Source organism: Hipposideros armiger, unplaced genomic scaffold (genome assembly GCF_001890085.2).
Source record: "Hipposideros armiger isolate ML-2016 unplaced genomic scaffold, ASM189008v1 scaffold_1047, whole genome shotgun sequence".
NCBI lineage: Eukaryota > Metazoa > Chordata > Mammalia > Chiroptera > Hipposideridae > Hipposideros > Hipposideros armiger.
Window position 1 is genome coordinate 292560 of NW_017732397.1, and position 13340 is coordinate 305899.

At 35.3% G+C, this 13340-nt stretch overlaps 1 protein-coding gene across 1 annotated transcript in view; it reads right to left on the reverse strand.

The window, feature by feature from the left end:
- Positions 1-12074: 12074 nt before the first annotated feature.
- The window catches only part of FHL5 (four and a half LIM domains 5), a 33084-nt gene continuing 31818 nt past the window's right edge, over positions 12075-13340 (reverse strand). Inside the window, exon 6 of the mRNA XM_019631785.1 lies at positions 12075-12300. Coding sequence (XP_019487330.1) covers positions 12137-12300 — 164 coding nt within the window. The 3' untranslated portion in view covers positions 12075-12136. The remainder of the gene's footprint in view (positions 12301-13340) is intronic.

Consider the following 13340-nt stretch of genomic DNA (forward strand, 5'->3'; position numbering starts at 1 on the left):
GGGATGAGAACTGTGACTTGAATGTTGCAGAAATCTGTCCTGTACTATCTGACATCTGAAGGGAAGAGTCTATGTTCTGTGTGAGCTCTGAACCCTTCTCCCCACATGTCTGTGCATCTGTTCCTCCGATGTTAAAGCAGAGCAACACAAACATATAATTAGCATGCTCATACCCAATATTTATTATTGTGAAAACCTCTGATTTTTCTGTCTCAGATTAAAAATAGTCATTTGCTTTAAAATGCCATCTGTGAAAAGGCCAACATTGCTAGGGGTAAAGGTGAAAGCAATTTGCATAAATCTGAAGCTGAGAAAAGAAACTGGATGAAAAATACCGTAATGTTGCTTTGGACAGTAACCATTTTCTGCCATCTAGTGGGTAATTCAAAGAATATACCATGTTTTCATTTTTAGAAAATCAACATTATCACAAAGCTGTGACTTCTAAGTGTCCTGCTGCTGAAAGAAAATATTTTTGTGTTAGTAAGACAATGAGTGTGTCTCAAACATACTCTTTCATTTGAATTGATTTATTGACTTATGTTTTACATGTGAAAAAATTCGTAATGTCCTGTTATTTCTCTTAATATTGTTAAAAATTTGTGAACACACAAAATATAAATCCAAATGTGCTGAATTCTTAAAAGTTTGCATACTTATAAGCCTGTGACATCTATAAATGTGTTTACATTTGGCTCTTTTTAAATTTCCTCTGTTGCAATGTTGGAGGCAGTGGTGTTCAAGGTTAAGAGCATGGCCTCCAAAGCCAAACTTCCTAATTTAAATTTTAGGCTCTTTCTTGTAGTACCGGTGGAAACTTGGAGAACTTAACCTCTTTGTGCCTCAGTTTCCCCATTTGATAATGATAATATCCCTCATGGGGTTGCTGGAGGGATTAAATCCAGCAAAGCACTTAGTGTTCAATGTCATTATTATTTTTATCACTGTGGTTGTTTACATGTGTATCAGTATTTACTAGTTATGAGGAAGAAGTTCAGGAGTGTTTTGTACTGAAACTCAATTCAATTTAAAAAATCAACAAGCTAAATAAGACATTGTCCTGTTTTTGAGTCAGTGTTCTCATAAACTAATGGGGAAAAGTAACTATAATTCAATATATAATCAGTGTGAGAGCAGATTATCATAAACAAAGTGTTGAGGAGAGGCAGGATGTCTCCAGCTGGAGAAAGTGACTTATGAGCTGTAACTTAAATAATGGATAAATCTGAGCGGACATTAAATTGTGTAAGTAGAGATAGTAGGGGGAACTTGACTGTAGATATTTTCAGCAAAGGAATCAAGTTGGAAAAAAATCTAGGGTTCATTGATTTTGGATGCAATGAATAATAAATTGCTAAAGCATAACATTTCTTCATTCTTTCACCCAACACTTATCTAAGCACCTACTCTTTGCCAGGCTCTGTTCTAGGTAGTACATATATGATGGCGAATACAATAGACAAAGACTCTGTTCTCAAGAATGTATGTTCCAGGGCAGAAGGAATACTGAGAGAGATGGCCTGGAAGGAAGAGCTGGGCGAAGCTTTGGAGGGGACCTAATGAAAAAGCAACTAAGGCAGCTGGGTTAGATGCAGCCATGATCACATGCTGCTTAAGAAATATGTATCTGTTGGAGGAAGTGGAAAGGGTAGAGAATAGGGTGAGGCCTTGGAGGCATAGAAACGTATTTCAATAGGAGGCAATCTAAAGAGTCCAGGTTGAGAGGTAATGAAGCCTTCAACTGTGGAAGTGCAAAAGAGAAAACAGACTTAAAACTCATCCAACACGTGGAGCAGGGCTTGGGGCCAGCAGGCATTGGGCACGTGGGGCATGATGGGAAATGATGCCGCTAGGCTTGCTGCAAAGACAGGAGACACAGTGTATCCAGTGTATTGTTAGTGCAGCTGGCAGCAGAGACTCAGGAGTCAGACGCACTTGTATTGTAATGACTCAAGGCAGTCATTTTATGTCTTTAAACCGTAATTTCCTCATTAGTACAATGGGAATAGCTAGAAGTACATTTTTATTAGATTGTTGTGGAAAACAAGGACAAACCCTACTTCCTGCATTCCTGGGACATGATGAGCTCATCCCTTGAGGCTGCTGTTAGTGGGTGTGAAGGGTCTACAGCAGAGTCATCTACACTACCTGCATTAGAATCAGATGTATTTGAACGAGAGGTTGCTCTCACCTTAAGATGGACAATTATTCATAAGGAAGATAATTAGCTGAGAATTTTTTAATAACTATTCCACATTAGAAAATGAACCATAAATTGCCAGTTGTAAAAACAGTCATGGGGATGTAAAATATAGCATAGGGAATATAGTCAATATTATTGTACTAACCATGTATGGTGCCAAGTGGGTACCAGTCTTGTGTGTGTGTGTGTGTGTGTGTGTGTGTGTGTGTGTGGTGCTGGGGGGGTGTGTGTGTGTGAAATCACTTCATAAATTATATAAGTGTTTAACCACTATGTTATACACCTGAAACTAATACTGTATGTCAATTGTATTTGAAAAACAAAATTAAAAAATTTTTAAATTAAATATAGGAAAAAAAACTACAAAAAAATGCCTCATTTTGCATTTGGGGATCAAAATAGTTGTAAGTTTTGGTAATATTCTCCTTATAAACTGGCAAAAACTTTATTTCAGCAGCTAGAAATTCCTCTTACGAGGGATAAACAGAGATTTTATGAAAAACCTAAGAATGTGAATTAGACTAAAGTTTCAATATCCAGAGTGGAGTGTTTATTTTCCCCAAACTCAGGCCTATCTCTGAATACATGGTAGCTGTATATTTTTTTATCTACATTTTGTAGATACATTTTATCTACATAGCTGTAGATTTTTTATGTAGACGTTTTATCATCCCATTGTGAGAAGCCACATATAGAGTTTAAAGCAGAGGCATCAGGCAGTAGACTTGTGGGTGTTGGTTAAGGACCAGGCAACACAGATCAAGAAATGTGCTTGATGTTTATTTTCTGGAATTCTGTCCTAAGTAATTATGCGAATAGTCTGAATCTATGTCCAGAGGGAATTAATGCACAATAAGAGAAACAGAACACTGAAATAAGAGAGGTGAAATTGTCACAAAAAGGAGAAGCTTCATATGGAAGAACTAGAGCAATGCTGTATCCTGGGAGGACAGAGGCAGCCCAGGGATGCTGTTCCAGTGTGATAAGAGAATTTGAGATGCCCAAAGGTACACATACTTAGCAATAGGTTAAAGGAAAATTGTCTGCATTTTTGAGAGACAGGGAGAATGCATTTTGCAGTTTAAGCAAAGTACAACTACATTTCTAACTGTCTGCAGGCACATGATACAAAACTTGTTGGACAGATTGACTGCAAATTTGGTAGCTATATTTGGGATGGTTTAGCTTAACATAAGAGCTATGCAGTGCATGCAAAAATCTACTTGGGGGGATGAAGAGGAAACTTCAAATGTAGGCAGTTATTCTCCAGAGCATCTGAAAATTAAGTATCTTAAGACACCCATGTGAATGCTGTTTGAGAGAAGCACACTCTACAGATTAGCAGTCTATGGATGGAGGAAACAGTGATATCGAACTCAAATCTTCAAAGCAGAGGATTGAAATTGCAGGTGTTGATTTGCAGTCTAGCTGCTTTCACATGGGCAACTCAGTATAACATGATCAGTGTGAGTAACCAAAGGGGTTTTCATATTTATCATGGTTATTGACAATCAACATATGGAGAATATTGTTATAGCAATAATAACTTTCACAACTAGATTTAATTCAGCAAGTATTTGTTGGTTGTCTACCAAGTGCCAGGCATTTAGCAGACCTGAATTTGTAACAGATGAATAAATGCATAATCTAGGGGTAGAGTGGAGGTGGAAAGAAAGATGAAGAGAATTGACATTTAGTAACTTTTTAATGAGTGAAATATGCTCTAGGTAACTATAAAACATTTGCTTTTATTTCATTTAATATTCACAGCAGCTTTTTGAAGTTGATATTATAGACTCTCAATTAAAGTTTGGAAAACTGAGGCTCAGGGAGTTTCAGTAACTACCAAATGTCACACACCGAGGAAATGGCACAGCTGGGAAAAGAATCCAGTTTTTCTGGCTCCAAAGAACATCATCATCTTTTAATTAGATTGCCTCCCATTCCTAACTGTAATATAAATCAAGTTGTTTAAACTTCTCACAAAATTGTAAATGAAGTTGAAGAAAATGATTAAATTTTTCTAAGGGATATTAGTAAAGATTTCACAAAGGAGGTAAATTTGATCTGGGCTTTAGAGGTTGATTAAAATTTTGACAGGTAGGTAAAAGGAGAAGAATCCTAGGTACAGAAAATTAAAAGAAGTGATCTTTTTGGGAAACAAAAATGTTTATAAGGGAAAAATTTTAAATTATGGCCTTTCTTACAGGACTTATAGAGGTGTAAGAGATTGGGGAGAGGGAAGAGCCAAGGTAGATTTTTTTTTAACTGCTTCATTAAGATAATTTCATTTCATATAATTAACTCATAATTTATTATGCAATTCAGTGATTTTTAGTAATTCTACCAAGTGGTGCAACTGTCACCATGCACCAGTTTTAGAATATTTGCATCCCCCTCTGTAAAGATCCCCCATGCTCGTTTACAATGAATCCCCATTCCTACTGTCAGCCTCAGGACATCACAAATCTACTTTCTATCTGTAAATTTGCCTTTTTTGGACATTTCATATAAATGGGATCATACATTATGTGTCCTTTTTTGGGCTTCTTTCACTTAGCATAAAGTTTTTAAAGATCACCCGTGTTGTGGCATGTAGCAGTACTTCATTCTTTTTCGTGATTGAATAATATTCCATTGTATGGCTATACTATGTTTTGTTTATCCATTCATCATTTGAATACTTGGGTTGTTCCTCTTTATGGCTGTAATGAATAATGCTGACATGAACATTTATGTGGATATATGTTTTTATTTCTCACGGATAGATACTCAGGAGTAGAATTGCTGGGTTGTATAGTAGTTTTATATTTAACTTTTCGAAAAACTGCCCAACAGTTTTCCAAAATGGCTGCCTCATTTTACATTCTTGCCAGCAATGTATGGGGGTTCCTGTTTCTCTACATCTTAACAGCACTTGTTATTGCATGTCTTGTATATCATAGCCATTGTAGTCCGTGTGAAATGTTATCTTGCTGTGGTTTTAATTTGCATTTTCCTAATGACTAATGGTGTTGAACATCTTTTTATGTGCCCAGATATAAATTCTGAAGGCGCTGTTTAGATAATGCATTAACTAAGATGCTGAACTTAAGAAGATAAGTGGAATTTGAAGGAAAAATAATATTATTGTGATCTGTTCACAAAATATTGAGTTGCAGATGTCCAGTGGATAGACAGAAGCATGGGTATGGAACTCAGAAGAGAATTTATGGCAGGACACATAGACTTGGGCTCACTATAAAGGCCAGATGAAATCATGCAACTAGATGAGCAAATGCAGAGCAAGAAGCTTGGGAATATTTAGGAATATCTTTCTAAAGAAATATGTGGAAGATGGTATACCAGTTAGGGAGGCAGAGCTTTGGGGCATATATGAGAGACTGGAGTGATGGATGCCACTGGAAGAAAAATATTTTATTTTGCTAATGTTAATGTTTTATTGTACTTCTTTGCAGAGCTTTTCTTCACACATAAATAAATTTAGCCACAGTGGATATCATACATGTTGTTTTATAATATTCTATTTCCACTCAACCCTATGTCATGAACTTTTTCCACGTCACTAAGTAGTTTTAAAATTATTTTTTAAGGGCTGCTTTTAAGGTATTCTATTGTAAATAGGTACAATAATTAAGTTATTCTCTTTTTATTTTGAATCTTTAAGTTGGTTTCTTGTTTGGGGCTTATTTTAAAAACAACACTGCAATAAACATTTTAGTTCTGAAATATTTGTGTGGCTTTCCAATGATTTCTCTGTATAAATTCTTAGAAATTGGAATTTCTTGGTCAAAGTACATGAAAAAAATTTAAGGCTCTCTTTATATACATTGCCAAATTTCCTGAAATACTTTTCTGTACTCAACAGTGTACAAAAGTAATGAGCCAAATGTTGGAGCATAAAACATTTCATAAACATAGGAAAACTAATATTTAACATCATTACTATTTGGGAGGATCTGTTTCTAAGACTGCTCTGAGCACCACGTGATGGTCCTGCCTGTCAGCATTCTGTTACTTTTTAATTTTAAAAATTATTTTTTAAATAAAAATTGTGAATATTTAAGGTATACAACATGATAATTTGATACACACAGTGAAGTGATTACTACAGTTAGATTTGGAGCAGGAAAGGTCAAGATTATTGACTATGGTGACTACATATTCATTGGCGGCATCTGAAAAGTAATGTCCTTTAGTGGGAAGAGACAGATACCAAATCATAGTTCTCAAGCTCAAAATTTTACCACAACCTTTTTATTTTACCCATTTGTTTTGCTTCTTTGGAAAATTTTTATTATATAGGAAAAAAGTTTTTAAAATTCAACTTACTTTTTTATTATTTTGGGAATGTCAATTTTTTAATCACCACTCTTTTTTTTCTTCCATTTTCCCTTTAAACTTCCTGAATTATTTCCTATTTGAGAGCTTGGCTTGGAATTCTCAGATAAGCAGCTCCATGAACGATGCTACAGAGACAAATCAGGGATAGGCTGTCATTTGTATAAAGAATAAGCCTTTGGGATTTAGTGTGTGGACTTCCATAAATATAAAATTTTGATTTTTGTTTTTGCATATGGTGGGAATGGCATTTAGTGTCATTGTTTGAGTCATTGAATGGATGCCTGTTGAGCTCACTAATGTTCCTCATTCAAAGAACCCTTTATGGACATCTACTTCACAAATTTATTACCGTTCATGGGAAAATATTTGACCCAAATACTCTTTGCTCCTCTGTGACATGGATCATAATTCTATCACAGTGAGCTGTTCACTTTCTCAACCACAGAGATATGTAATCCAGTCATTCCAAATACACATAAATCCTGTTACTTCTTTTATAGACTCAAACTTGAGCATGAATCTCTTGTGTTTCTTTCCCTTCCATTTTGATTCCCAGTTTGAGAAATACCTTCCCCCAACATCATTTTTAACAGGGTATAAGGTCTTAAAGCTAGCCATGTGAGAAAATTCAGAATGTTTAGCATTCTGAAAAAGAACTTCTCTAATTCTCTCTGGATAATGAATATTGAGAACCATCTAGGAAGCCACATGGATGACTAAGTGGATGGACTCATTTCTTAAGTTCTCTTGAATTGAATAGTTCAAATGAAGGCTCCTGGTGTCCTTTTGTTATGTTGGCATAATAAAATCCAGAGAAAGTGACTTCAGAGAAGTTGTAAGGTCAGTTAATCTTATAACATTGTCCCCAAGTCTTGATAGGTCTCCTTTACCTCTTCCTGGAAAGAGGACCTCAAAGTTCCCCCAACATTTCTTTACAGAGCATCCCAACTGACTCTTGAAATGTTCCTGGTAGAATAATGATCTAAAGGTCTGATGTTTCTAGGGGAAAAGGTTCAGGATAAAAGTAATATCCCAGCAAGTATAATTTCTGTTGACTTCCTGATTTTTCATTGAAGATACACAATTCCATGACATAAAGTTTACCTTTTGAGTACCCATAACAATTTCATTATATTTCAAAGCCATGTAATTTTTAAAATGAACTAGAAATGTTTGGCGAGATATGTTCTTCCAACTGTTTCTTTTGACATGCATTCTGACATTCAATGAATTCTGAATCCAAAGCAGCTTTGGATAGAATCTAACTAGTGTGGATTAGCTAACATTTTGTGAAGTCTTGTGTTACAGACACAAATTTTGCTGTAAATAAAATAAAAAAAGTTTAAAACCTGTAAGATTTCTAACAATTTCTCCCATGTAGAAATAATAAGAAATTAGCAAAAATTATCTTAGTCAAAACAGGAAAATCCAGTTGAAGTGGGCTATTTGTGATAAAATATATTTAGAATCTTAAAAATAATAATTAGAAATAAAATAATTTTTAGTTTAGAATTTTAAAAATTCAACCACTGTAAGAAAGAACACAAATGTGATTCACAAGACAGACATTACTGTGTGGGTCAGACAAAATTCAATTATGTTATTTTTTTATTAATTCCTTGAAATGATATCTGACCATGTAGTTAATTTTAGTGTTGTAAAAATGATGGGACAAAAAGATAAAAGTCATCATACTCCCTTTATATAATAGAAGTTGAAACACTACAAAGTTATTTCATACCTATTCTCTTTACTGCACAGCTATTGTAAAAAATAAATATCTAAAAACAATTTAAAAAATATAAACTATGAAAATTTATTCAGCATAAGAAACTTCTGAAATAACAATTTGTAAAACAAGTAATAATTATAGTATTGTAATAATAAACATCTATCTATAAATATGTTTGAGAATAATTTGCAGTCAATTAAATATATCAAAATAATGTAACAATCATTTTTTATTTAAAATATGAATTATTATTAACATCCCAAGTAGGTTAAAAAGTACCTTTTTTCTTAAATTAAAAAATGGTATCATTGGGCCGGCCAAGTGGCACATTGGTTAGGAGTTGGCTTGGGACGCCAGCTCTGAGCAGCAGGGTCCCGGTTTGGATCCCACATGAGGGCCAGTGACACTGCCCTCTACAGCTAAGATGGTGAATAACAGCTCGACCTGGAGCTGGGCTGCCATGAGTAGCTGGCGACGGCGTAGGCTGCAGTGGGGCTGGCCAGCAGTGGTTGTGAGCTTTCGTGAGCCGGCGTGAGTCGTCATGAGCGACTGGCCATCTGATGGCCAGCGAGCAACTGCCTTACGTGGGAAGAGCACAATGATAATACCAACATGGGCCAGTGAAGCGACGTCCTCCACAACCAGACTAAAGAATAAAAGGACAGCAACTTGTCTGTTCCTCTGCCCCAATTCCCCAATAAAATATTTTTTAAAAAATGGTACCACTAATATCAGACATATGTATTTGGGTCCATTTTTATTTGTGGCATTACATTTGTGGTGATATTTAACCAAGGCTATTTGTGATCAGTGCTATGCATTTTCACAATGGTTGGCCAACCTTTCATTCCAATATACAACATAATTTTTTTTTAAGTTACAGTGACTGTGTAAGTTTTGAACTCATGATTGTAGCACTATCACACTTCATTTAACTAATGCAAATTGATTGTTTCAAAGTCCATTGGGTAAGTGAAAATTGAACTCTTTGTCACCATACCTGTTATCATGGAAGTAGAAATTTTTTCTACATTTTTCATTGTCACATTTAACCTCAATGTGACAGCGTAAGATATTTTGATTTGTTGACTTGCATACTCATCTATATCGACAAACGTTAACTCTTGGCCTGCATTACCTATTGCTTTTCTCTTTCACGTCTATGCACTATCCAAGTGTGTTACCGCATTAAGAGACCGAGCCTTTGGAACTTTGCCTCTTCAGTGGTAGGCCGCCCAGAATCATTAGCATGATCTTCCTCAAACACTGATGTAATGCTTTTTCTCCTCTATTTAAGGACAGTTAGTAACTTTTGATTGCATATTGCATCAAATAAAACCTTTCATCCTAAGGGTTAATATTTTCTCTTCATCTGACCCTTTCTCTTTTAGCAATCTCATTTCTTCTTGCTCTAGAGCACAGTTTCTCTGTTATTTCCAAGCCATCTGGTTGTTATTAGCACAGGATTTGCTTCTAACTGCTTTCCTGCCCAGGCAGATGCCACTCCTTGAATCACTGGGAGCCAGCCCATTGCTTTCTGCAGCAGTCAATTCCATCTTTAAACGGGTCAGTTAGAGAGCTTTTCCCTTTACTGACCTGAAATGAACAATAGTATATAGTACAAGATTTTTACTTTAATTGCTACATTCTAAATATAAAATTATTTATATGTGAAAATATATATACTTTAGTACATATATCAAAGAATAACAATATCTCTATCTTGGAAATGATTCTGTGAATTTTAATTGTACAGTTAGAATGCAGGCCTTATCACTTACATACTGTGAGTGATAAGGCCTGCATTCTAACTGTACAATTAAACACACACACAGCAAAATGCCTAAATATTATCAATTGCTAAACTAAGAAAACATTACATTTCATATGTTTATATATAATTGGTTAACTGAGACAATGTTACATGTTGTAGATCTATCCAGACTTAGAATGGCTTGTTTTTCTAACTATGTAATGTGCTATTATTTTCTAGATTAGAACAATTGGCATATTTAGCTCCACATGTGCAATTTCAAACAAATCAGGAAATATATCAATGGTTTTTCTTATATTTTATAAAGTGAATGTTAGAAAATATCTTGGCATTGTTAATACAAAAGAAGACAATTATATCTTTAAAATAGCCTATGTAGCCTGACCTTTTATTAGTATCTCTAAATTGTTAACATCTCCAAATGTCCTTGCATTTTACACTCTTTCAAAAATAGTGTTTCCATAATCATTTTAATTGAATCTCTTGTGATGCTATTTTAATCACTGTAATCAGCCACAGCATATTAGATTTCAATCAGAACCTTTAATGCTATGTAGTAATCTGAGAGTAGACACATAAAAATGTTATGTCTATGTGGGTTTCTTCTCCTGAGCTCCCTCTACTTTACCTAAATGACACTTAAAAAGAGTGATGATTGACTGTAGAGAGCAGGGGTCTTCCATTTGTCTTACATAATGTGGAAAATATTGTCCAGGGGCTGTTAGGTAGGGTCATCATCAGTTGATGATGTCTGGTAAAAAGATAAATGTATGGTGACAGACTTTTCACTAATGGTGTCACTTGTTTTATGACCAATGAAAACTGACTTAATTTGTAGAATGGATGTTTAGGGTTAGGGGTACATTTCCGGGTCATGCAGGAGGTTAAAGCTCTGGGCCATGGTTGGCATGTGTGAGGTGGGTGACACAAATATGGAGGAACAGTGGGGGGCTCACCCACAGCCCACATTGCTCTACTCTACTGCTTTACAGGTCCCAAATTACCAGCAGCGAATTCTTCTTTTTCAGGTCTCATTATTACTAGATTTCTTTAAACTCCACTTTTATGTCTTTCCATTAATCATCTATGTAATTTTAAAAGTCAAAATGCATGAGGCTCAGAGCTAATTATGCATGCTATTATGCCTTTAGATATCTGGATGAAAGTCATGTTCCAACACTCAATCCCTTCCCTAAAACTCATTTCCACAAGTGGTGATTTAATGATCTATTTACTTTCAAGCTTTGCCTTTAGGGACAATGATTATTCCAGTTAGCTCATTTGAAATAATAGACACTTTCTTTCACGGAATCTGTTAAGTATTTAGAAAAATCATTGTGGGCTTTGAAAATATATTTAATACAAAATGTGTTGAAAATTATGTTTTGACTATCTCCAGGTAGAAAGGACCCCTTCATATCTATGTAGAGTATGAGAACCATACCACCCACTATTCTCAAATTCCATTGGTTAAACATGGGAACCAACCAGCTGAGGAAGCAGTGCGGATGAAGGCAAATTGCAGCTTTGCTTTTCAAAGTCAGTATGTGTGAGCAATACAAGAATGACAAAATGACAGAATTCTTAAATGTGATGCTTGCTAATCCGTTTTTCCTGATCAGTGTTGTTCTATTCATAGCCAATCTATCACATTAACCTAGCTGGCTTGCTAGGAATGCAAACATTAGTCTCATGTGTGCCTTTTAATTTGATCTCTTAATTTCCTTTTCAACTCTGCAGTTTTGAAAAACATCCGTTGTCAGTAATAACATCTACGACTTCTATTGTATAAATTATATACTTGATTACAATAAAGAGATATTTTCCTATCTTTCCAACAGCAGAGTGCAGTATTTCACAAGGAGAGGTGCCTTCGTGATTTAGTATATATTCATTTTTGTTAGACTGTGCTTTTAAGCTCTTATAATATAGTTCAATCAGAATGTGTGCAAAAAACTCTTCCACTATAAACTCTACATTAATATTTTCTAAAAGTTAAATCAGAAATACAACTACAACCAAGTTCTGGATTTAGTGAGAACGAGAACAAGGTGGATTTTAGGTGGGGAAGGACTGTCTCCTCCTAGATGTCAGCCTCCACTCCAGATCCACACTTGCGGCAGAAGATTTCCTTGTTCTGGGTCAGGAAGCCTTCCCCCACCAAGGAGACTGAGCACTTCCCACAGTTAAAGCATTCGCTGTGCCACTGGCGGTCTTGAAAGCAGATGAACTTGGCACCTTTGAGACCTGTAAAGGAATTGGAGAAAAAGAATTAATCTATTTTTTCAATGAATAGATTGAGCATTCTATTCAGGAACTCTTCTAGAAACTGGATGTGCAGCAATAAGCAAGATTATTACATAGAGGTAAGTAACCTAAAAAAGAATGCAGCTCCCGGTGGCTCTGTGTCTGTCTGGGAATGCCACCGATAGGCAAATTCCTCCTATGAGATCCAGCCTGATTCCCAGCCAAAAGTTTCCATCATCTACAAAAGTAGATAGAATCTGGGTATACAAAGCACCTATTTTGGGAAGCAGATAAGGATTGCTAAAACAGATAAGGCAATGCAGTGCAGTGTTGTGGGAAAATGGTATATATAGCTTTTCAAGTCAGAGATACCTAAGTATAAATAGCTTTCTCCTTTCTCCCTTAGTGCCCTTGCTTTCTTAGAGGCAAAATTAAGATAAAATAAAATAAATGTGTACTTCCCAGCCTGATGCCTGATGTTTTAATGAATTTTAGTTCTCTTCTTTTCTTTTTCCATATTTGGTTTTACTTAGGATAAAGTCCAATGGTCATATTATGGTTTGGGACACAATTTCCAAAAACCCCAAATAGAGAATTTCATCCAGACTCTCATAAAATTACCCTAATGTGACGACCTTATTACCTTGTCCAGAGACAACTTCAGCCTAGGCTTGCAATCAAGGTCTGTGAATCTGATCACTCTGGCCACTGAGGCCATGATCTAATTATTAGTTTCTAAGAAGTGCCTTGTCAGCCTCCACCACTTCAACTTGGGCCTTATTTGAGCCATGGGACCTCTAAACATTTTGCTGTGATGGTCGAATATGTCTGAATGAATATTTCCATCTGCTGACTGTGGATAAAAATTTCCAAAAAGGAAGTTTAGGAAAGCAGATGTACATTTTTCTATATTTTTGTGTTTTTCAAGAATGAATAACAGTAGGAAATTTTTATACATAGAAATAATGTCATTTATATATAAAGCAGCTCAAATTGTTATTATTAAATGCATAAAATAGTCAAAATATCAACTATTTGTT